Genomic DNA, 27,744 nt, shown 5'->3' with positions numbered 1-27,744 from the left:
TTAATGACGTCACAGTCTGTGATGACGTGAATATATATTGCTCATCCTCATTTCGTACAGTGCTACAGTCCTGTAGTTTGTGAAATATTAATAAAAAATATCTATATTTAGAATAATTCCATGGAATACAATGGTAAAATGGCAATTTTTGTCACTTTAAAAAAAATACCCCACCAGTAACAATATATATTTTTTGTTCGACCATTAGCACAGTATACAAAGACTTTACTGAACGGACCAAGACATTATTAAAGACTAGATTTGAACACGACACACGATAAGACTAAAGTGTCCAAGCCCCAGACTCAGGCATATGCTTCGACACGGGAAAAGTGACTGTCCTGGTTGCTTTTCGAGCTACAGCTCTGAACAGTGTCAAAATATACTTTTTTTTCAACCAAGGAATATTTAACAGGCTAAGATTTGTGCTCTGAATACCCTGTGCACTGTCAAACAAAGGCTCCCAAGGAGACAGTAAATGCAGTTTTGTCTACAACTTTTTGAGACGCGGCATTGTCATTACTTGTGTTTTAGTAATTTCTATCCCAAGAAGCTACACAAAAATCATGTCTATATGCATGTGTACTTGCCATCGGAAAACATAAAGACCCTGATTGATAACATAGTTTGAAAAATTTCAAAATTGTTCATTGCAGTGGTCTTTGCTTTCTTTTTCGTCTTATAAAGAACTTAATTACATTATATTGACACTCAAATATATAAGAAGAATAAATATAGGAGACATTTTTTAATTAAGCTTGATTGAATTATTCTGCTTATAAGTTGACTTATATGATGTATTCCAGTATCAGACTTGTTGTCAGGGGCTCTTAGCACAATGTAAAGCTATGGTACGAGTCCACTTCTATCAGTATCGCGTCGATCCAAACAGTGTGGCGGCGCACTTTGCCCTGGAGTTACGAACATTCTTTAACCACACACAAACGTCGAGGTCAAAGGTTATCTATTTGAACACATGTTTTCGAGTTCAAGAGGTAGTCTCATTTTCTGTTCGGTGATTTAACTCACTTTTGTGATTTTAACATTACCGCTGATTACAGTGGTGTTTGAAGGATTCATGTGAAAATGGCAGATGTTGATGGTTTATCCGAGGACTCTGTCCCGTGTCTGGATCGGTGTTTAGCGGCTTTACGAGCAGCGAAAAGCGACACGGAGGTCTTCGCAGCGCTGTTGTTGGTAAGTAGCGATCGTGGCATGTGAATTGAATTATGTGACAGTGAATTTTGATGATGGTGATAAAATCATTGTACTCTTTCATATTTCATGTTTTTTCTTTGAGGTATTTATATCATTCTATATTTTAGTAGCCACAAAATAAATTGTAGATTTCAGTGCCAAGGTCATTAGATCATCCTTAAAATGTTACGTAATAAACAAGTTAACATATGTTCACGGGACTCTACATCTCTCCATGGAAACCAAAGTAATTGAGAGTTGACAATCAATTTTCACTCGTTTAATAACTGTTATGTATTGTCAGCTGTCAATATTTTATTAACAACTCTCAGAGAAAATGAAAAAAAGGTTAAAAAATGTTTGAGGAAAAATAAATATGGATTATGGAAATACCGAGCCATTATTCTCAGTTTACTGGGATTACGAATATTTAGTATAGATGCCATCTAATAATATTTGTGTTTTGTCTCTGAATGGTACAATTATACTACTGTGGAATTCTTTATTTTCGCTGGAATTAATTTTCGCTGAGAAGGCTTTTTGGGCGTTTTTTTATGGAATTTATTTTCACTGATTTCTGATGAGTTTAATGTGAAATATAGGAAAAAAAGTATATTTGCTGGATTTTATTTTCATGGAATCATCCGGGTTTCCTTCAGCGAAAATAGCGAAAATAAATTCAGTAATACAGTTGTCTCTCTCACCATTATGTCTGAATTAAGAGACAGTTTTGGTTATCATAGACCTGTAAACATTGTTAATGTTGAGTGCTTTTATTAAAATAAAAAGACATTTACAATAGCCATGAGTTGTCAACTACTGATTGTCGATTGCGTCAAAACAATGGAGTAGGACAGGAGAGAGTATGACTTTTAATCCACATTTATAGCTTTTATTTTTAGTGTTTCAAGCTGTATCACCATTGTTTAACTTTTTGGTTTCAACACATAATCAATTTTGCTTCTTTACTCAACAAAACAAAAGATCTGTGATTTAGTCATGTTACGGGATTTTGGTACCAATCTATCTGCATATAAAACTCTGACTGCTTCCATTGCTTTGTTCACATGACAGCATTCTATCGGGGGGGGGGGGGGACTACTGCTCCTCCCACTGATTAACAGAAGATTTTCTCCAATATGTTTACACGGTCGGGTCGAAAGAGAGCCGAGATCCAAGTTCAATCCAGCTTGTTCAGAGCTGAAGGTAACATAGACTGACATGTAGGCCACTACTAGTAACGTCTGACAGAATAGTGTATGTCTCGTTGGCAAGATCAATACTGCGAATTCGCAAAGTTCACGCCTTCTTGCAATGAGTTTCGACGAATATTTATTTGGGGGGGGGGGGTCATTGTAACACCAAGTAGAGGGCGCAACTTACACGACTTTATCAGGCTGCAACAGACTGTGACTTTTCTATGCAGATGCTCACTCATAAACAGGGAGACAAAGCCATGTTTGCATTGTCAACAAAAATCACAGACTGTTATCTGATGGCTGTCATTATCTGAAGTTCCTGCAATTTGATTGGTACCGTCAAAAAATCATTGGCGGGAAATGAAAAACTACATCGTTCTGTCAGGCATATGTCGGGTTTGGAGCACAGCGGAGGGTGCAACTCACGTAACCTTGTTAGGCTAAACGTAACAGCATCCTCAATCCTGTGAAAAAAGAAACAGTCACGAGTCTGAGACAATGCAATGGTGTTATGATTTAGGTATCTCAGACGGTAGGTCGCATGGCGCGATTGGTTGCTTTATGTTCTCATTTAAATATATGTATAGTTCATTCAAAATTTGTTCATTTATGACAAATAAAACAAAATATTATGGTTTTATTATTATATATATGTAACTTGTGCATGGTTTCAAGTGTTTATTAAAAAAATTGTTAAAATGATTGTAAATAGCATTAGCACTCTGTTGAAAGAAGGACACCCTCACATGTGAATCAATGTAATCAATTTGGACATACCATGACCATTTCTACGATTTTTATCTTTGATGTCTTTAAAAAGTTCCGTCAATTTACATTAGATCATCCTTTCAAGTTTTTGTCCCATAATTTTGTTCGCTATTTCCCATGATAATTTTTGCTGGCTTGAGCCATCGATAAAATGCTGTTGTGTAAACGCAGCACATCAGTGATGACCTGAAAGTATTCATGTAATGTTTACCAGGTAAATAAATTGAAGTGATCATGAATTTGGAGAACAATAGCGTCCTCTCTTCTCTCCTATTACCTTCCATGCATGGACCTACCATGGAATTACAGTACTTAGTACCTCCATGGACCTACTAACCTAAGGTTGAACAGCATTATTCTTTGTTATCATGAGAGACAGTTTTCACTCTGTACATAAGATTATTAACTACTTGCATATATTCTGCATTGATACCTACATTGTATGATTTGCTTTTGAACACAATATTCAAAGGATGGACTGTGTACATCCATGTGATGGTGAAATATCACATTATCCAGTTATTAACCTTGAGTGAATACACAAAATAAATGACTGGTGAAACTGTAAAGAAAATAAAAATATGCATAGAGTCACTGTGAAAAAAATGGTCACTGTAAAGCACAGCTGTTTATGCTACTAAAAACACAGACATCAAAACTATTATATCACAAAAGATGTTGAATCCGAACATGATTGAAAATTTGCACTAAAAAAAAAAGAGAATTGGCATATCTATTTACAACACAGTCAACCAACAGAGCAAGTATAAAGAGTTTCCAGTCAAGGTCAGAAAACAGATGAGGATCACTGCAGCTTGTGATCAGCAGTAAGCCTGACAGCTTTCACTACATCATATGGATAAAATCATTTATGATTCTGTCAATCACACAGTTCAAACAGAAAAGAAAACTAAATGAGTGATCAGCAACAAAACAAAAGATTACAAAAGAACTGGTGATGGTTGTAGAACCATAACTGCCTCAGCTCAAAGATTGTTATATAATATAGGGGAATGTGAAGGGAAATGTATATTTAATGTTACCTCTGTGTAATTTACAATATATCTGCATTAACCTTCACTGTGAAGGACAATATGGGAGTTGACTTAAATGACTGGTAAAAACAAGGCTGGTCAAATTCTGCGAAATAGTAGTTAGAATTTCCAGATACGCAATTGACACATTGTGAGATATCAAAATATGGATGATAAACAGCAAGTGATATTTCCAGAGATGTAGTTGGAATTGAAGCAAAGGAGTGGCCTATTAATCCATGAAACATACTCACACATATCCGTACATATCATCCTGTCTTATTGTGTGTGGGCAAAGCTGTCATGCACACAATCGGAAAAATATGTTATTACTGTAAATAATTATGAACAATGAAAACTGAAAATAAAAATTATGAACAATTAATAAGGAAAATATGTGATTTGCTATGCAGTTTCCAAAAAATTATTACAAGTCCCAGAAGTGCATACGAGTCGTCAAAACGTACAGTTTGGTGACAGAACCCAAATGAGAAGTCTGGAGTCACGGCGAATACTTCTAGCGAGTCACCCCCCTAAAAACGTCATTACTGTGCCAATGACATTGAACTTTGCTCTTCCATAAAGCAGCAGTTTCCATCTTCAAATAATCAAAATAAACTTGATACCCTGGCGAAGCATGTCTATTGTTTCACAACGACTGTCCCAGGGGATTTTCGTCTTTTCAATTTCTCAAGATAAACGTCCCAGGGTTGTTTGGTGTACTAGAAGGGCATGTTTATTGGCAGCATTTCTTGAATTAATTTCCATTGCACAAAAAAAGAAGAAGCAAATACTGTTACTGAAGCACAGAATTTGCATGAATTTTTCTTCCCGGCCATTCACGCAAACTGCAAAGAAGTCTTTTACCTCATCCATAGTTGTTGACACTTTGCAACCGCCTTGATGGATGTATTGTGACGTATTTTAACCCGGGATTCTGACCTTGCATTCCGGCTACATGTACTGCCCTTTCATACCAGTTCAATTTCCTTTCATTATTACATCTAAATGTCATGATATTTAATATCTAAAACCAACCTTTATTTCACAGTCACTTTAGTTTTCACTTTTCTAAAAGTATTTTACTGATCAAAAGACTTTTCACTCCCATCATGCAATCTCCCATAGTACTTCCGCAGACACAGCGTCGATCGCCAACATATCTACAAATAACTCGCTCTCAGGAGCTGAGGAATTAATTCACCCAATCTCTGCAGTTCATCCTGGTTTTACACAAAAGAGAACTTTTTCTGTATGTAGGTCAACAATAATTTGTATGTAATATTATCCATTTGCTGTCATATAGTATGTGTGTACCTTACGTTATATATAATGCAACACTACTGAATGTAACTTATGTTGGTGTAACACATAGTACACTGCATACATGGACTAACATATCATGGACTTATTGCACAAGATGATCTAAATCCACGTGTCTTGCATTTAATACTAAGTATATTATTTTTAGGTCACAAAGCTTGTGAAAGCTGATTCAACAAATACAGAGGTCAGAAGAAAGATATTTGATGCTGTCGGTTTCACATTTCTAAATAGACTTCTCAATACAAGTGAGTACTGTGTTATGAGGAAGCTTTAAATCAGTAATATTATACCCTTATGTTTATTGTCCAATGGAATGGAAGAGTGTGGTTAAGTGATTTGAAAAACATGTCATGCTTGAATATTCTTCCAGTTTTATTAGTAAATCTTTTGTTTGTGTTTTATTAATATTGTATGTTTTTGTAAATTCCTCAATTCATCTATCCCATGTCAGAGTAAGGATGACATGTACAATCAGTTTGAGAAATCATGAAGTTTTTGTTTTCATTGAAACAAGAATGGTAACCCCCTTATTTTTATTTATTTTTTTGTTCTGCATTCTCTTTGAATCGTGTGTGCGAAACACACAATGGGAGTCTTTGCAGTTAGTATGTGTATGTATGTGTGTTCACCTGTTCCACTGCTATCTCAAGAAACATATGCTGCCGTGGAACAACGGTTTAGTTTTGGATTGAATTTCGAACATACGTATTGTCAAATTTGCACAATGTGCATAATCATCACATTTCATTGAATGCTCTGGGGTAATCCACAGACATGATTAGTTTAATAATTATAAACATGCATACTGATTATCTAATTATTATTAGCCAATTTTTGATATTTCAAAAAATAAGATTTAATTTGAACTTGTGGTAGACATGCTCTGGAATAAATTAGACTGAAAAACATAGATGTAATATCGAATGTGTTTTCTGTAATTATTATAAACTTCAGTGTATGGATCATAATAGTAGTTTATAAATAAATAAACGCTGCTCGGACTGATAAGTATGATATATTGAAGATAATATTAGGTAATCGTAGTCCTAAATAACTTTTAAAAATAGCTAGACGTTTCGAGCAATGGCTCTTTATCGATAGCATAGAAGCAAGTGTGATAACGTACAGATAGAACATAGGAACGTAAGAACGCGCATGAACTATAAGTTAGAATCACAAAAAATTCCACAATAGAACAAATAACGCGCCTTAGGTAGTGAGCTCAACAAATGAGTTGAACTGTTTGTTAATACCATGGGGTTCTTTAGTTCCAAGGCGGAATATAGTTTCCTCCTCGACATGCCTGAGCTGATTTTCGTTGCCATTGACAACACATACACCAGAAATAGACATATCAGTAATATTATGTCCACTAGAATTAAAATGAAGTGAAACCGGATAATAACGATTTTTCTGTCTAGTTTGCCGTAGATGCTCAGCAAACCGATCACCCAGTCGACAAACTGCAATTTGGAAGCCTGATTATATAAATTTTGCATATGTCTCCAATACTCTCAGCACATAGGAATTCTTTATAAACTTCTTTGATTTACCTTGTCTTTATCATCATAGATGAAAGACAAGGTATATGAGGAGTAAAACTGTCCTCGTTGTTGTAGTAGTCATTATTAACTCTTAAAATACAGTAATGTAGTATTATTAGAAGAACAGGTTGGCTATATTTTTCTTGCCAATTTTTGCTTAGATAATTTGCTGTACCAGGGTACTTATATTTTTTAGGAAATTCCCGTTATTTTATTCTTTGAGACCATTGAAAATAATGTAGTACATGATGTATTAAAAATTGATGGAAAAAAAGTCTAGCTCGTAATTAAGTGTAGAAAAAAAATATTGGTGCATGTTGTACGTTCTCCCATCACGTTGTTAACCCTTGATTACATGAACTGCCAATAACACATTGTTGTGTGTGGGTATTCACACAGTTAAATAAATGTGATTAGTGATGGAAGACAGATTGTACAGTATGATAATTTGAATACACTATATGGATTTTTGTTAAACCTTAGATGTCAGATGTTCCTGTTCGCACAGATTTTGCGTGATTAAAGTATCTGACTCTGTGAACTCGTATCCTTCTCATTCTTAAACCATGTGTACATGTGTGGGATTGTGTAGGATGGAGATGGGGTGGTTTGTTTAGTTTGAGGGGGATGGTAGTTATAATCTGTATAACTCAACTTAATATGCATTTATATCATATTTTTTTTTATCTGTACATCTCTAGTATAGTTGCTCTCATAAACCTAAACATTAATTTTTTATACTGGACCATTATATGACTCATTTTGACAATAAACACACTACTGTCATTTAGTCAAGTGCGTGTGCTACTAATAAAAAGTGAATATTTCACCAGAAAATCAGGGTTTCTTTAATTAATCTCTGTGTAGGATGCCTGTAGGTTGGAATTAAATGGTATGTCCAAGTTCATCTGTTGAGGTTTTTACCTTCGGGCCCTTCATATATCAAGTTTAAACTCAGATGATATAAATACAAAACTACTATGGCCATTGCAGTTCCAGGGTTTCAAGCCTTTTTTCCCTGAAAGTTTCAGTTGTGTCATGAAATTGCATTAATTCTCTATAATCAATCACTGAGTGTAAACCGCTGTAATAGACCTCAGATGTAAATGGCTGCAGAGATCTCGTTGAAAGTAAGAAAACCATGAGACTTGTTTTCGGCCTTCTCAAAATAATGTTAAATTTCTCTCATTATCACATCCACCCACCCACCCACAAATACACAGGTAAAGAGAACAGTATATGTGACGATGATTTTTGATCAAACATTACTGTAAAATCTGTATTAAAAGCCGAGGCTTCTATTAAAATGGTACAATGCAACAAAGGAGATGCGGTTTCTATTAGAGCATCTACACATGAATGATGAATTTGTGGGTCTCAATTGTTCGAAAAGAATGGGTGCTGCTTCTAATACAGATTGTACTGTATCAAGGCTGGTGGGGTTGTGGTAGCAAATCAACTCTCTTGTAGCCCTCTCACTCTCAATCAGACCACAACAGACATTTGGATCCTAGGTCTATTTAAATGTGAGTCATGCTGAGTAGTGAAATTTTTACTGTGACTGTAATGTTTTTTAGTTGTTATGGTGACCATAATCATGATGATCATCCTCAAATTGCAAACATTCGTGTGGATGAAAATTGATTGATGTACCTACTGTACGTCAGCTGATGTTGAAAATGTTGACATTTATTTGTTCTTTGTTCAGCTGAAGTACCTGAAGGTTGTGATCCAAACATGTTTCATTCTATCGGCCTGACACTACTTGCATGCTTCTGTACGGATCCGGAACTTGCTGCTGATCCACAAATGCAGTCAAAAATACCAATTTTCAATGATGTCATAACATCATGCAAAAGGTGAGTCAAGAATTTATTTATTTATTTTGTTGGAGATTAAATTAATCGTGTTACAATAGAGAGATTATGCACAACTCGTCTGTCATTGGTACTGATATTTGTGTGCAGTAAAAATTGTCATCACCGTTAACTTTTCATGTATAGGTTTTATTTTACGTTCTACATACAATATAACAAATACAACATGTGAAACATAACCAGTTGTCACATTTTACACTTGTCACACCACATCAAGTTTGATATTGGTACAATGTGAATTCTTCATGGAAAACAAATGCAGACTCTACTGATGTACAGTGTATAGTGCTACATGTACGATGTATATAATGCTTGATTTCTAGTTTACGTGGTGCAGAATTAGATGATGGTGTTCGAGGAACAGTGGATGACTGTTACCAGTGTCTGCTGTCAATAGCATCGGCACCAGACGGTCAGCAACAAATGATACGACATGGATCAGTACAAGCACTGTGTAAAGCATGTACTGAAAAATGTTATGGTGAGTCTAATGGAACACCATGTGCAAAACATAGTCTAGTACTTTTAGTTGTATGTATCTAGCTGTTTTTATTGAAAAGCCATGAGAAGTTGACAAAAGTTTATTCATAGATCCCAACAGGAAAAGAAATCACTCTGCATATTTTTGATCTGTATAATCAACATCCTCGTAATCTAATTGAAGTTCTATTTTTTGATAAAATTTGTAAAATGTGTGCACCCGTAGATATAAAAGTATTTACTTGGAATCTGCAGAAATGTCAATATTGGTCTCCTATTGAAGGTACAAACATTGTCAATATGTCTCTTCAAATTTCATGATAAAATCAAAAAACAAAATAATCATTTACACCAACCCACTATAAAAGTTTTTGTACAAGTATACAGTGCCAAAGACTTGAGTATAGAGTATGCAGGTGTTTGCCTATCATATATATGAATATGTACATGAATATTCCATATTGGTAATGAAGTGCATTTTGTCCCAGGTTGTGAGAAATCATTGCCATTAATAATACAGTTGTTACAACAAAACGGTAACCAGGTATGGACGTATTATGATAAAGTGATTAACCAATTATTAGATTCACTTTCTGCTCAGTTCAGAGAAACACAGGTGTGTACTGTATTTACTCACTGTATTGGAAGCTTGCATTGTGATAATTAAGTTATTAATAAATAACCTGTTGAATGCATTAATTAATCAGTTTTGTTTTATTTGATTAATACATTTGCTTGTATTAGAGATATAGAATAAGTCATTGCGCAAGATGTTTTATAGTTTTTAGGTTTTGTATTAATTAAGGTCATAGATGATGGGTTATGTTTTTTGTTTCAGTTTTTGTGTATCTGTACAAATTTCCTAAGACACATTTTGATTTATTTAAGCTCAGTGGTACAAATACAATACATAACATTATGGATGGATTTTAGATGACAGAAACATTTCTTCATCTTGAATACTAAATGTTGTGCTGTATTTCTTTGAAAAGCACAGTATATTATTTTCAAATTATTAGCAGGGAGTATGTCATTGACTTGTATTTATTGGACAAGCTATTCTAACAGCTTACCTAATTGGGGTTTTTGATTAGATTTCTACTCTAGCAATTTCTACAATTTTCTTTTTTTGTTCACTTTTATAGGAAAAAAAGAAATTTGTTTTGTGTGACTCGTTATTTGCTGTTTTATCGACTGCATCCCGGGTAAGTCACATTTGCAGACAACAAATAAAGGAACTCATTTTCATGAGTTATGGCTGAATTTATTGTATTCAAATTATGTACATGTACATGTGTATGTACATTACCGGGTAATCTTATATATATTATGGTAGTTCAATAGTATATTAATAATTAAGCAGTAAAGTAATTTCTATATTTGGGTAAGTTGATTTGTCTATGCAAGCAGATTAAATTTTTGACATCATGATTGACTGTTATTAATTAATTGCGCCAATTTTACAATGTGTTGGTTGTTTCACACAATATTTCTTGAAATATTATTATTAATTATATTAAATTGAATGTTGCAGGTGACAGCTAAAATCTCCTCAACTTTAGTGCTCCATGCACAAATACATTGTATTTATATATTTAATCCATGCTTTGTGTCTCCTGGTGTTATTTTATGGATTGTGAAAAAGATAATTGTTTGAATTGGCTTCAAAATTCTGTTATGTATATGTTATCATTATCTCCCTGAAACGGTTAATATAGTGATGACTTCAAAAATAACTATATTTTTTAGTTGCAACATTGTTAGTAATTGGTGTTTGTGAATGGCGACTAAATGAGCTAGAATTATCTATGATGTCTTAATTTTGCACCCGTGTTAGGTATCACTGTGTTTTTAGCTTAGAATATTTTCAAAGGTTCGGAAAAATGAAGAAAACTACTCAAATTTAATAAATTTAGGACCACTCTTGAGACTGCTTCTGTACAGTACATCATGAGATACTTGGCAGTGTGAATCAGACATTGTTCTGTTTGAGATGGAACAGCGATATCTTTGATGTGATGCTGGTAGCATTTGAATGAACTGGAACCACATAGATCATGCATCGTAAATCATAGAGACAATGTTTTACACAATTCAGTATAATTTGACTCTAGTGACGATAGCTAAAATAATACGAAAGATACACATTGTTTGTGAGTATATTGCTATTTAGAATTAAATAGCTTTTTATTGACTGCATGCTTTTATATATAATTTTATGTTTTGACATTTCAGCCTGTGATAGAAACTTTGCCATACTCTGTGTGGAGTAGTAATATTTATTATGGCTTGTCTGATATACTTAGAAGTAAAATAGGTAAGCCTTTACAAATATATAATTTGTGAAATAACATACCAGTCTGCCATTTTGACTTTTTGGGAATGGTATTATTTTAAGGTAGCAACTCATGTTCATGGCTTATATCAAGTATTTTTGAATCTATCAAATTATCCAAAATAATAGTGCAAGTTAAAGCATGAAGTTACGTTTACAAGTTGGGGAAATATTATAAAAAACATATGATATGTCTCAGGATCTATCAACTTGGTTGGTTAGTGGATTATTTGGGAGACTCTATGAAAAGGATGATAGAATTTTCAGTGTGATTGCAAAAAAAGTGTTACCGGTATTGTTAGCCCAAATAAATGGAGTTAAATGAGAGTCCACAAGTTTCTAAATTTGTTATCAAAAACTAGAAGCAATACTTATTGTCTGTTAAGATTGAATTCAGTGAAAACTACAAAAATGTCAACAAATTACCCAATTTAAATGGGAAAAATTTTAGGTACTCAAAGGGTTAAATAAAAAAAGAAATTATCTGTCATTAATGAAAAACAATTTTTTCAATTTTGTAACTATAAATATGAGGATTCTCAGAAAAGATATTAACAGCATGGTTGAGAAGATGTGGTGGCTGATTTAGTTGATCACAAATTACTTTTCATTTGAGGAATTAATAAACAACATATGTGTGTATTAACTTTGGTACATACTACATGTGTTAATCTTGAATTATCTACAGTTTGTCATTTACATATGGGTTTGTTTCCTAGGTTACATGTATCTGACCTCTCATTCTTTTTCTTCAGGTGCTAAACAAAGAGATCCTGCTCTGAAACTATCTGCCTTGATGATAGAACATTTTGGTATATCTTGGGCTCTAGGACCCGAACAGGATTCATCAACCAAGTATTTATTATTATTAGTCCATTTGTCTTGTATAGAGGTGAGGATTACGTTAGAAGATACCAGTGATTGCGAGGTAAGTGAAATCAGGCCTTGTTTGAAAAATTGAGTTGGTATCTTATAACATTGAGACTACCGGGGTATATAAATATTCACATAATTTGATCATAAATACAATTTTGAAACAATTCGTAATATTGAAATGTTTAATTAATACTCAGTCAGCCTTTTATAAGTTTTTACATCTTCGCTAACCAAGGTTTATTTATTTATTCGGTCTCACCACTACACCTTGGAAGATGGTAAACGCGTATTTAAAGTGCGCCCTCTCTGGCAATACTTGAGTTCATTGTCCAGTCAAATTGCTTGTTATAATGGCATCTCGGGCAAAATTGTACAGTCGACTTTTAGCTGACCTTTTAATATTTGTTACATGAGGGCTAAAAATCTAACAGATTAGATCAATTCATTTTTACCTTGCCCGTAACATCAAATGTGGAAGAGAAAGGTATATTAAGGGGAAAATTTCTGTCCGGCGTTGTCGCCGTTGTTGTTGTTGTTGTCGTCGTCGTTAATAATTGTTATTGTGTGCTCAATAACTTTACTAATCCAAACTTTATCAAACTTGGTCACCTTAGTCATCAGTATAAAGTTTTCCCTGAGTATGAACAACAAATGTCCTGTATGAAAATATCGTGCAAATATTGAGAAAATCTGATAAAATATTTTGACTGTTTCTACTTGACTGATCACTGGTGATACACATCAAAGGTCACTGATCTCAGTGGAAATATGCATTGTTGTCTGTGTTCAATGAAGCAAATCATTTATCTTGTAATAATATCCTTGGTAATGTATCTCCCATATCCCATGGGAATACTAGACTGGGTTTCAAAACCAACTCATAGAGGGAGTTTTTGCACAGTCTGATACACATTTGCAAACCAAATATTTTTGCAGAAAACAAGATGTGAGAAAATCAATATAAGCACTCCTAGCTAATAGAAAATCTGTTTAGTCCAAAATTATCAAACCAAAAACAATACATAAAAAATACATAAAAAGCAAAACGTTGCATCCACATTTTGAAAAGAAAATTGTACTCAATAATAGGTATTCTGTATTTGACAAACCGTTCATTCAACAATGAAAATTCACAGGAATTTGTTTCAGCTATTAAAACAGAATGATAGAGCTTTTATAATAGTAATTTAAAAACACACTTTAAAAACAAAGATTGCAGTGTTTAAAGATGTAGATTCTCAGGAGGCAAAAGTACTGTTGACTACTCTCTCCACTGGACACCAACTAACTATTTTAATTGATTTGCATTACAAAGCAGAGCTTGCAACATGATAGCTATTTATAGAGGGCGTTTTTTTACTTTTCAAATAATACAGTAGTCACACAATAAATATAATAAAGGCAGTTCATATTAGTCCCAGTGAATCATTAATTTTGACAGACACCTGTATAAAATACTAAGATTTTCTGTTGTCTTGCATGATTTATGAATCTATTCACGTCTAAATGCAGCACTTTTTTTTTTTTGAGATGTGGCATTTGTTAAAAACGGAAAAATTGAAATTACTTTGAATAAAGCTGGAAATTATGTCCCTTAAAATAATTAAACAAATAAGGCACCAATGTTTTTGTAAGATATTTACATCTATCACGGACATTCAGTAAACTGCTTTCCCAATGTTGTTTCAAACCCAAAACTTGTTTGTATTCAAAATTAATTATGACAATGCATATTCATAATAGTTGTGTTCACGTTAAACAAAGTACTGGCTAAGATTTAAGCTGATTTAGGCTTATCTAGCATATTTGCATTTTGGCTAGACCCAATTGCGTCCACGCACAGGGAGGGCCAGTCGTTAGCACGGGCTGAGGGGCAAGCCGCTATTTACGAATGAAAAATGGATGACATGCGCGAGGTTCTATTTCTGCTGCTGACATGTCTCGTTCTAATTTTGAAGCGACGTGCACAGGAACGCGAGAGAAGACAGACCCAACTTATTTGTATGCACAGAAGCCGTATACAACGGCGTAACAGAATACAGAGTTTTATTAATGCATGTCGTAGACAGCAAACCAAATTTATTTTGTCTACAATTGGTGCTGCTGTACGCTCTACTACAGCGGCCCGATCAGTGTGGAAGCATGTACACTGAGCTCGGTTGCCATTTTGGGAATGAGAAAGTTGGATATATTTGATCATGAGCATAATGTTCACACCCAAAGGTCGCCGCAGATGGCGCTTAGCCCTGGGCTCAGCGTTCACGCACACTTCGTTAGCCCGTGCACAGTCACTCTACTAGGACTAGTAGAGTGACTGTGGCCCAAGCTAAGGGTCTAGACCGTGTCTTAAATTCGGATCAGATTTAACCCGTACTTAGCATTCCTTAGCTCGTGCTAAGCGTTCACGCACGTTTGTTTAGCACGGGCTAAGGAATTTGACCTCTTAGCCCGTGCTAAGGAGCTGTGCGTGAACGCAACTATTGAAACAAACTATGATAAAGGGAATAATATTATATAACAAAGGACAAAAGGACAAGGTCACCAGTGTTCAACTATGTTTAAATTATTATTTTGTTTTCCCATTTTTAACTATACTAAAGAAACACAGATATGACATAAGGCCACCTTGAAATGCACAGTAATATTTGTGTACATGATGCAAGCAATATGCTCTCCGTATAATATGAACATAGATTTCAAACCGTCACATGTTTGAAAACATAGCAACTGTACGTCTCTGAGGTAAGAACTGTGCACTGATAAGACTTTGGGAATGATTTCAATATTTTGCACAGACCGGCCCACACTCGAGGCAAAAGCTCCGTGTCGGGCTCCGTGCTGAGCATTGAAAAATGAATACATGGAATCTACTGCGGTGCCTGTGTCAAATACGCATTGTAACCGAATCAAGTAATAGTCTACATACATGTAGAATAGTTTGATGAACTTTTAGTTTTTTGCTCAGTACCAGCCCACATACCAAAGATAACCCATTGGCGATTCTACTTTGTTTATACAAAGTACAGCATTGTGTCGCCAATCGAGTAGAATAACTGATAAGACCAGTTATCAAATGTTACACCAACTCGGATTGGGCGCATGCTTTAGAGTTGCCTTCAATCAGGTCTATGCATTTTACCGAGGTAAATCCCATACAGATTATGTTTACATCAAGCTTGTGAAACCACACGATTCAAGCGATGTAGTTATTGATGAAATTATCATATCTGTAGTAAAATTGTCTATCATATCATAAAAAAATATTGAAATTAAATTCCTCATGATATACAAATCAGGGTATATTTTTGAATACACAATGACCATGTTTGTAAATTCTTTTCATCTCTTCAACAGAAAGAGTCAAGATCTTCCGTGATATCAGCTTGTTACCATATGCTTGAGTCTATTATTGGGTATATGACTGCGGAACCAACACTGAGTTTGACAACAAAGCAAATAACTCAGCTACATTCTGCAATGGTTGGCGCTTTTGGTGCAGTTGTTCATTACCTCACACGAATGTCCGAAGATAAGTCAAATGTAAGTTTTAGACAACACAAATACACTGGTGACCATAACAGTCCATAAAATATATGCAGACAAACATTATTATTCATCTGTCACAGTAACACCATAAGTTACAGTGTGCCGTAATTTTGCCGTATTTTACGGGGTATTTTCATTCTTGCATATTAGGAAATGCGAATTCCAAATATGGAATGATTACGCGCGTAAGCATCCTCTAATAATAAAAACAAACATGGCTGCCATCAGGGTTTGATTGGACTCCACACAAAGAAGTTCGCTGATTCTGTTCTAAACATTTTGAATTTCTGCATTCCCATGATGTATCCTTGGAATACACTGGTGATCAAAACGAACAAATAAAAACATTATTAGCACACTTCCAACAAAGGAATCAACTGAGGCAGCAGGTCAGACAACTAAGTGTGCCATCCATTTATTTAGTCCTGTATTTTCAGGTCATTCATATTTAGGTGATCTGTTTTGGTAATACATCATAAAATCGTGCAGAATTTCGTGAGGTTATTTTAAGAATACCACGAAGTATGCATTATGTTGATCATATCAACTGATATTTCATTATTATTATCTTCTTCTACTTGTCATATTATCCTGGAATGTCACATATTCATAACCTTTTCAAACTCATCTGAACTGATTTTTAGTTACGCTGTCATCGAATGACAGAACGAGCTGTTCATATACTGTTCTTGTGCATTCGCCTGTCCATCATCAATTCCATTTTCAACTTCTTCTTAAAAACTACAAGTCCAATTACTTGATGCTTGATATGCAGGTACATATCAAATTTGTTCATTTTGTGATGATATCTTCAATTAGTATTAAATATATTTGTCATTTTTGGTTAAAAATGCTAATCTCAAATTTTCTTGAAAGCATCCAGATAATTACTTACATACTTGGTATGTAGGTATCATGTTTGTAACAATATGATAACAATTGTAATTGCTATGGCAACAACTATATACATGTTTGAGCAATAGCAAGAAAATTATAGGAACATTTCAAAAATAACCATAGCAATCAGCTAATATCACATTGTACAGAACATTATCAAGAATCATTACTTAGAAGGTTCAACATAATTAACTTTCAGTACACCACACCATTAGTGCAAGCGTCTGTGCGAGTGTTGGGAGCATGGTTAGCAGAGGAAACATCAGCGCTTAAAGAAGACATTTATGCAATTATTCCATTTCTCATTGACATTGGGTAAGTAAAAAAATAATAATGGGGCTTGATGTTACTAATCTTGATATTGAAGTGTTCCATCAAATAAATGACATACAGAAAATGAAAAGAAAGGGTGCACAAACTTGGTTCCATGTAAGCAATGACTTCTCATTATAGCTTTGTGATTTCTCATTAGATTTAAGCTTATTTACGCTGTCAAATTGCATATAGGCTATATAATGGTTCAGTTACCCTATAAATTTTCTTTATTTAAAATTTCAGGTAATTCTTTTTCATTAGTTTCCATCCGTAACTTCAAATACTGAAGACTTCCACTTTTTTGTGTACACCATGTGACACATGTATAAAATGTTAGCTCACCCAATGATTTCTATTTTTCCAGGAGAGAATCATTTTATGAACTGAAAACTAGATTATCCAAAGATACAGCTGAGGATCTTGGTCATACAAGCAGTACTGGTCCCCTTCTTGTTGATTTGCTGAGGTTCCTACTGCCATCCTTGTGCCATTTTTCAGCTGAGGACGTGCCACGCAATATTCTCATTGAGAACAGAACGCATGAACTTTTAGGAGAGTATTTCAACTATCACTGGTTGCTGTTTACTGCCAAGAATACAGAATACAACTCAGAAGTAAGGGTTGTCATAGTTACATGAAATGATTGATGCGTGATGGTATATTTACTGGAACTGATGAGTTCATTAGTGTTATCTTTCAATAAGTGTGTGGTATACTGTGCATTTTATTCCTGCCATCGCTACGTTTCCCAAGACTCTTGGGACTGAAAATCAATCAAGTCAGTCTTGAAAAAAGGGTTAAAGGGCCATGATCGTCGTGCTGCATTGTGTAAATAAGTGACATACACAACACGTCTAAAATACATTTAATGTTTTCATGGAATTCGATAAGGCCAAAAAAAAAAAAAAAAAAAATTATGTTGCCCTCAAGTCAGAATTTTTTTTTTTTTTTTTTAAACTCATGAAAACTAAGGGTATTGTAAATAGCCGAGGTATATGGGAAAAAAAACATGACCCCGATACTTCATATTTTTAGGCCGGTCGCTGAGGGCAAATTTTTTTTTTTTTTGGGCTAATGCACTGTGCAATGACTATCCCCCTTTAAACAGAATGCTGGATACCAAATCCTAATTCAAACACAAATTTTAATATATATATTTCACCACTATGTAATGTTATTCTGTGTATTCCAGGTGGTGTTAACAACATTGTGTGGTGTGTTTATGAACTTCACAGTGCAGGATCCAGTGTTTGTAGAAAGTCAACAAGTGTTTGTAGAATTACTGAATCTTCTTATGTCCTCCTTGCCACTGTTGTGTAAGTACTGTATATTTAAAACTTTCTATAATATAATAACTTTCAAAATAATTTTCAAAAACACACCATATATAGACAGTTTTACAGGATTATACATAGTATCTTGTACAACATCCCATCGTAATGAACAAACATATCTCATTCCTATTTTCAAAGCAACAAAGTGAAACTTTTATCAGAACTGTGCATGTGTACATTCAACTGTTCTAGTTTTGCTCTTCTCTATTTTGATTGGTCTCTACCAACTTCACATGTATGTATAATATGCAATATCTCTTCTGAAAATGAGGATAATTGCAACAATTTTTACGAGCTAGATCTCATTTCATATTGAATTGATGAGTAATAAGAAGGTTTTTCTTGTTTGAAGAAAGTTATTCTTAATATAAGTTTTATGAGACAGATTGGGTTTTATTGCTGGCAAGATAAAATATCTGAATATCCGATTCAAAATGGCCAAATGGTGGCCATTTTTGTGCTAAAAACATCAAGCATTTCTTGCATTCTGAAACTAGATCTCAGTTGTTTATAGATGGATTTTGGTACATACATTGGACATCATGGGACTTATGAACGTCAATTTGTTCTAAAGATTTTCTTTTACCTAATACTGTTCGAGAGAAACATCTCTCAATATGGACAAGTACTTGTTTGATCGGATACAAGATGACTGAATGTCAACCATTTAATGTTAAAAAATAATCAGCTTCTAGATTCATATCTCTGACATGTTTATGTTACACCTAAATTACTATAAACAAAGATATATATCTTAAATTTGATAACTAACAGGGACTGTGCCATGCATGGCTTGTTTTATTCACTCGACAACTGTATATAATAAAGCCAAGAAAAACTGTCAATACGTTTCAATTCAATGGTGACCTAATATGTTTTACTGGTGGATTGCATAAAGCACTGTAATCAAGGTTGTGTTATCTTGTTACTTACTATATCTATCATCCATCTTTGTATCATTCTTACAGTGAACCAGATGGAGCATATAATCCTTACATTTAACATTGCCGTACTTGCCATGATGTTACTCCGCCATTACACAGACAATGAAGGTACAGATAACATTTCTACTTAATTGATTTCATAGAGGGCGCTATAATATCACTGCTTCATTTGAGAATTCCACTACAAATGGAGAGCTTTTTGTCAAAAAAACATTTGTCTTTATAAATATAGTACTAGTAACTTAATATATAAACTGTTATATTTGTACTTCAGAAACATTTGCAATTTAATAACGTGATGGAACTGGTTGACGTTTGGTGCATTGAACCTGTCAAATAATACCAAACATGGAATATGATTCTTTGGTGTAACACTATACATTTATATACTGTTGATTCTTTCAATTAGCTCATAAAATGTCTGGGGAGACAACAGTTGCATTGAATATCAGAAACTGTCGTCTGCCACAAACATATTTAAAAAAAATATTATACATTTTGTACTGATGGAAAATTGGTGGGATCTTGACAATCTACATAAAGCTAGGTGAAATTGTAACTGATACAAATTGTCTTCAAAATATGAAAGGTTTCAATGTATTTTTCTGATTTATCTTTATTTTCCTCACACTAGAAATCAGCCATTCTTCTACCTGTCAGAATTTTATTAGAGTGTTTGCACAGTTGTTTAAAAGTTGCCATGTTGTGTCAGATGATGGTCGTTGTCAAGTGATGGAGTCTTATCAACCATTCTGGCTTCACGTATCAGAACTCTGGTTCCTTGGAATGCAAGGTAATTTCATTAACACAATCTCACCAACCCTCTACCCCCCCCCCCCCCCTGTACACACATTCCACCCACCCTAATGTGTTACAATTTGAGATAACATGCATGTGGTAATACCATAAAAACTTAAAATTTTAACCAAGCTTCAAAGCAGTGATTGCCACTATGACATATCATGTCTGATATTGGTGATCTACCCAACATATGAAAACCACAAAAACATGATGAAATCATGACATTTCAGAATAAAACTCAGATATCCTTCATATTTGAGTGATCATAGTGTACTTGTTGCTAAATAATTTCTACTCACAAAGATAGCAGAGTCTTTTGTGTGAATAGATAAAACTACATGTACATTTCAACTATTATCTTTGTATAAGTTGTTGAGACTTGCATATTAATAATTGTCAATCACTTTTTTGAAAAAAAAACAAACAGATTGCAGTTTCTCAGTGCCAAATAAACATACTCCTACTTTTACTATTCTGGAATCAATTTGCGATACATTTCTTTGTGATCACCAATAAATAAATATGTATGGTGGAATCTATTGGCAGTATGCAGCATTCTGATTGGCTTAATAACATTCTTGGCTGTTTTTAGTAGAACAACTAGTACATACATGTATAGAATGCATTTTTGACATATTTCTAGAAATACTAATGCTGTAAAGAAATGGTTAGTAATCACTTCCGTTTTAATTACTAGGCCTTGTATATATACAAGCGTGTATTATCACATTATTTTGTTTTTGAATACGGAGAAAAACAAAGCATCCCCTGCAATTAGTGATGCCTTTAGTTGTCAATAGATTTGATTGTTGTACACACAGATTGGGTTCTCCATTGCCTATCACCATACATACCGTAGATATCAATATTACATATACATTTTGTACCTTGATCTCATATCTCATAAATATATTATATTACCTGAATGTGCACATTACTTTGTCATCCACAGTTTCTTTACGGAGATTAATTCACACCATTGTTTGTTGCAGATTTAAGTGGAAACATTAAATCTCTGAATTGGATTGCCAAAGCTCTAATGGAACAAAATTGGTTAAGAGATATTTTGCAGATGTTAAAACAAGTACATAGTGAGTACATGTGTGTCAAATATATGATTGAAATGTGATTGCTTATTATTATTATTCTTTATTTCGAGAGCCAGCTCATACAATTTAAAAGTACAACATCCAAGGAGTGAATAACTAAGTTAAGATACTACAATGATTAAAACATTCTCCAACCAACTATAAAAATATTCTGCTAAATCTGGTTACATTTACACGTAATATAGTTGCAATCAATGTATTGCTAATAGTGAAAGTGAGCTTCCTTCTTGCTTCAAACAAAGAAATTCAATTATAACAAGCCATGCATGGCACAGTCCCCGTTAGTTATCAAATTTAAGATATATAGTTTTGCTTATAGTAATATAGCTGGAATATAACCATGTCAGGAATATGATTTTTTAAAATTAAAATGATTGACATTTGTATCAGATCGTCAAACAAGTACTTGTCCATATTGAGAGATATTGCTCTGGTACAGCATTCAAAATCAACCATTTTGAATACATGTATATATATAACATGATGTATAACGAATATATAAAATTTAAATATAATAAGACAAAGCATTTAAGAGATATGGCTCTAGAAGCCCAATCATTAAAACAAAATGGCCACCAGTCAGCCATTTTGAATCCAATCTGAAAAATAAAATCACGAGCATCAGGAACCCGTAATGTCTAATGTATGTACAAAGTTTGAACGAAATCCACCCATAAATGCTTGATATTTGATGATTTTTTAGGTAAAAAAAAATGACCACCATTCGGCCATTTTGAATAGGATAGTCAAACCAATATATCTGTTTATCTATGACATGATGTATAATGAATATTTCAAATTTGAAAATATTATCAGTCAAAACAAGTCGAAGATATGGGTCTAGAAGCCCATTCATTAAAACAAAATGGCCATCAGACAGCCATTTTGAATCCGATCTGAAAAATAAATGATGTCATCAGGAACCTGTAATGTCTAATATATGTACCAAGTTTGAACAAAATCCATTCATAAATGCTTGATATTTGATGATTTTTTAGCACAAAAAAGGCCACCATTTGGCCATTTTGAATAGGATCGCCAAACCAATATATCTGTCTATCTAGGACATGATGTATAATGAATATTTAAAATTTGAACATAATCAGTGAAAGCAAGTCAGATATATGGCACTAGAACCACATTCATTAATACAAAATGGCCGCCAGTCGGCCATTTTGAATCTTATCTGAAAAACAAAATTATTTGCATTAAGGTCCCATAATGTCTAATGTATATACCAAGTTTGAACAAAATCCATCTGTAAACGACCAAGAAATGGTTGATTTTTAGCACAAAAATGGCCGCCATTCGGCCATCTTGAATCAGATCGTAAAACAAAATTATGTGCATCAAGATCCTATAATGTCTAATGTATATACCAAGTTTGAACAAAATCCATCTGTAAACAGCCGAGAAATGCTTGATTTTGTTGTTTTTTAGCACAAAAATGGCCGCCATTTGGCCATCTTGAATCAGATCATGAAACAAATTGACGTGCATATGTATAATATCATGTATGATGTATGTGTGAAGTTTGATTGTGATTGGTTCAGGCATTTCTAAGATACAGGTCCGGACGCACGCCCGCACACACACACACACGCACGCACACACACACGGAAGTCAAAACATAAGTTCCCATTTTCGGACTGCGTCCGAACGGGGACTAAAAATAGCTTTGGGTCATACTGGTATCGTGACCTGAGTGCATTTATTGTATGCCACATATATGTGATTAACATTGACTTCCCTTTCTGTCATGGACGTACACTCAGTACTGTAGCAACCAGACTATGCAGAACTCCAGTCTATAATTGTCAGTGTGATTGTTATGAGACTTTGCATTGAAAACTATTGGCCCTGATGTGCATAATCTCTCCTCTTTCAGCGCCAACCAGTGAAGAGGCAGCTATTCTCCAGTTCTGCAGCAGTGTGGTGACAGAATGTGCGAAGTATGACAATGACTGTAAAAATCACATCCAGGAACTGGGCGGATGCACAGTGGCAGAGTGAGTAACAAAATCATACTGTTGTTTTGTTTTTTGTTTTTTCAAAATTAAATTATTCCTGTTTTTGAGACAGCTTCTCAGATTTTGTGGTTTAATGGGCAATTTTGAATCGAGGGGAAGGCTACCAAACTCACTTCCCTGTAAACAACATTTAACCACAATTGACATCAACAACTTTTTTATTTTATTATCTTGATCAAAACGGGATGACGCCATTACTACATCAGACTTTTAATAGTAATACATTATTATATGTGAACAAAAACAAATTTCAACCCCCCTCAAATTCAAATGGTACTTCCCTAACTTAGACTATACATTTAATACAAGGCATCACTGTGTATATACAGTACTACCGTAAAATCTGTATTAGAAGCAGCATCCCTAATAGAAGTCACACCCATTCTTTTTGAACAATTGAGAACCAAAAATTTATCATTTCTCATATGTGTAGATGCTCTAATTGATGCCGCATCCCTTCTGTTGCATTGTACCATTTCAAAAGAAGTAGCGGCTTCTAATACAGATTTTACAGTAGATCTCTTTCTAGTACTGACACACTTTTGAGATGTCAAAATTATGTTGACGGTTGATAGCAATGTTAAAACAAATCACTATTAATAGTCATTCAAATATAGTAAATCATTCAAAACATTTTTTTGATTAATGACTACAGATCAAAACACTAGCGATGATATGAACAGACTTTCTCTCATTTACCTTGCGCCGCTAGATAACACGACTTATAAGAAAGGTTTAAAGCTTGGCGTATGTATTCCTGCTATTACAGTGGATGGACAATGTTAGCCTCACACTACTGGGGTTTACTTGGATGAGATTTGCACAACCCTCACCCTCTCAGATTTCTTGCAGAATTGCATATATTCACAAACACTTTGTTTTCAATTTTCAGGTCAATCAACATGAAAGAACTGAGTACAGCATTGAATGACGTTAAATAACAGAACAGAAGCCGCAATTGTGAACCATGTTAAGTGCTTGGTTGAAAACAATTCACTACTGTGTTATTTGTTGCAGTATCAGACATCCAATGATTAACTTGTAATGGAAACATGTGACGTCAGTAAAAATCTAAAACTATTCGTCAGTTTAGTCTAACCATATTGTAAAACATGTTGAAAAAGCGGCATGCAATTTTAGCGAATTGTGGTAAAATGTTGATTTAGCGAATCTCTCTTGTCATTGCTGATTTCTTTGTTTGGCGGCCATTTTGAATTGATAATAAAGTCATTAGCGACATCTTGAATTAGCGAATCAGTTCTCTCGCTAAATTCGTGAAAAAGACATGTTTTACAGTATTTGGGATATAGAGTTGGGTGTGGTGGAACCAGTTTACCAACATTACAGTTCAGGGTTTGAAGACTACATACAATGGGCTACACCATTTTCTTCGGTTAGGTGAATTTAATATCTCTTTTACAACTTCTACACTGTGTATCAGCTACATCTTCCCTTTCCCTCGGTTTTATTTATTGTTATAATAATTAAAACTGCTGATTAATGATAGCAATAGAGTCTTGCACCTGATATAAAGGTTGGAATGCACTACACTGGTGACGCACGCATTTTAATCAAGTCATACTTGAATATGAATCTAATCTACCCCCTACTTGACCTCACCAGCAGTTTATTGCATGAACAATTTGATTGACCCCTCGAATAAACCCCTTTTCCTAAACTGCCAATAAATAATTTCGTATGAAGTTTTAACTTTATATTTGTCACTAATATTGGTAACTCCTGTTCCAAGGCCAAGTGTTACTGCATACCAGTACTACACAACAGCATACAAGTAACAATCTACAAATGTACCATCCAACACTGTATAAAAGGTCCATGACAATCTAAACACTTCTATGAACCAAGCAATATTTGCAGTACCTTTAGTTCAGTTTAGACCGGTTCACTGTAAGAACTCTATAAACTGAACACCTCTGTAAACTGTACAATTAACTCAGTCTCTTATGTGTTCAGTTTAGACAGGTTTCATTCAGTGCAAGACCTCTGTAAACTGAACAATTTACTCAATCTGTTTTGTGTTCAGTTTAGACAGGTTTCACTTTAAGAACTCTATAAACTGAACACCTCTGTAAACTGAACCATTTACTCAGTCTCTTATGTGTTCAGTTTAGACAGGTTTCATTCAGTGCAAGACCTCTGTAAACTGAACACCTCTGTAAACTGAACAATTTACTCAATCTGTCTTGTGTTCAGTTTAGACAGGTTTCATTTTAAGAACTCTATAAACTGAACACCTCTGTAAACTGAACAATTTACTCAATCTGTCTTGTGTTCAGTTTAGACAGGTTTCACTGTAAGAACTCTATAAACTGAACACCTCTGTAAACTAAACAATTTACTCTGTTCATTTGGCGTTTAGTTTAGACAGGTTTTTATAAACTGAACACCTCTGTAAACAGAACAATTTTCTCAACTCAACGTTTGCTTTAGACATGTTTCACTGCACTGTGCATGTTCCAAAACATTTCTGGTAATTTTATAAATATTTCCTGGTTGGCAAAGTTTGTGTGTATGTACAGTTTAAAGATAAAGTTGTTGTAGGTTTAGGCATGCTTTTGCTGGTTTGATGTGACAACAATCCTTACTATTTGTGTATGTACACTTTTTTGTTCAGTTTTTGTCATCTTAGTGATAGTAATAAATATTTTGATATTAACATATATACCAAAAAATGTGTGACTTCTGGATATTATTAGAACATAGAGAATATTTAAGGAGTGACCCATCATGTCCGATTTATTAAATGTAGTCATTTCCATATGCACCAAGCTTTTGAGGAAGGTATAAAAAGAGTTAAACTACTCATGCCTTGCCGTATATGCAAGGGTGGGCAGATCGTAGCATAGAGTGGGGATATCATTATATATGCAGAGCATTTCACAGCACAAGATTAAGAGATGGATTACAATGGAGGAGATGGTCATTTATGCATACAAATTAACCATGCGTAAGTTGGGGAGTAATCACCTAATTTAACCACCACTGGCAGCGAACAATTCTCGTAGATATACGTTATCAAATTCATTGAAAATGTTAGACATTTAAGTTTTTGAACAAAAAATTAAAGCGAAGGATGTCAGCTGCGCATATGTGGGAATTGAGTTCCAAGCGACGATAACGCACGCTAAAAACGCAAAGGCTCATGGGTAGGCATGCACCATGGCTGTCTGCTGCATGCACAGATGACAACTCCCCCGCTTTAAAAGGTGCCCTCTATTGATAATATTCAAGATAATGAGAAAATCAATTAAGACAATGAAAATAGGCAAAAAAAAAAAATGCACATAAATTATTAATTCTTCTTTCAAAATAAAATAAATTTAGTTCTTTGAGCATGGGATTTGAACTCTGATCTTCCACTTACAAAACAAATTACCTAACCACAACACTATGAAGTTCCCCAATAGACACTTCATAAATTAAGAAATCAACTCTAAAATCTATACAGGCCAAATATATCTATAGATTAACTATATATACAAGTTTGATAGAAATCGACTGAATATTATTGGAGTTATTGTGTCCACAAAAAAGTTTACGATTCTTCCGCCGCTGCATTTTACCACTATGACTTTCCCTTCACTTCATTACGGCAAGACAACAAAATTACCGGTACAACATGCATTTAATATATCTGATGTCACGGGTTACAAATTTTGTTCTCGCATGTATGTAAATTGTAGGCACAAGACTTTAAAATGAAATCACACATTGGTGATACATAGCCAAAGTATTCACTTTCAAATTGATCAATAAAATAATTGTCTGACCACCAAACAAGCTAAATGTATATATGGTAGTATGTTTTGGTATTCTCGGTGATGTATGGCTTTTAGTCACTGATATTGCTTGATATTACTTAATCGTACTCAACAACATGTTCATTTGGAGAGGGTAGGTTATTGGTGCCAACCTCCCTGTCTACCTCATCTATACATTAGTATTTTTTTTATGGATAAATTGGTAAAAATAAAAATGGTTCATTTGCTACTCAACCCCAGAATATGATACCACATTTAGCTACAGTCTCCAGACTGAATCCCATACCTTTGGCCTTCTGCCCACAATAGATTTTGATTGTTATGACCTTTTACTACGAATAGCAGCTGAT

General features: G+C 34.2%; 1 protein-coding gene across 1 annotated transcript; it reads left to right on the top strand.

Moving 5' to 3' along the window:
• The first annotated feature begins 956 nt into the window (after positions 1-956).
• Positions 957-26,305, top strand: LOC102809414 (neurochondrin-like). The gene is made up of 17 exons (XM_085498034.1): positions 957-1,197; positions 5,670-5,769; positions 8,777-8,927; positions 9,269-9,426; positions 9,914-10,041; positions 10,571-10,630; positions 11,661-11,742; positions 12,516-12,688; positions 15,991-16,176; positions 17,279-17,394; positions 17,759-18,008; positions 18,587-18,710; positions 19,697-19,780; positions 20,307-20,465; positions 21,466-21,564; positions 23,471-23,591; positions 24,505-26,305. The coding sequence occupies exons 1-17, from the start codon at positions 1,087-1,089 to the stop codon at positions 24,551-24,553; spliced, it is 2,151 nt and encodes a 716-aa protein (XP_085354160.1). The 5' UTR covers positions 957-1,086; the 3' UTR covers positions 24,554-26,305.
• The last annotated feature ends 1,439 nt before the right edge of the window (positions 26,306-27,744 follow it).

The sequence above is a fragment of the Saccoglossus kowalevskii genome, chromosome 4 (genome assembly GCF_978046115.1).
Source record: "Saccoglossus kowalevskii chromosome 4, keSacKowa6.1, whole genome shotgun sequence".
In the NCBI taxonomy this organism is placed as follows: Eukaryota; Metazoa; Hemichordata; class Enteropneusta; family Harrimaniidae; genus Saccoglossus; species Saccoglossus kowalevskii.
This window is presented reverse-complemented; position numbering and strand designations above follow the sequence as displayed.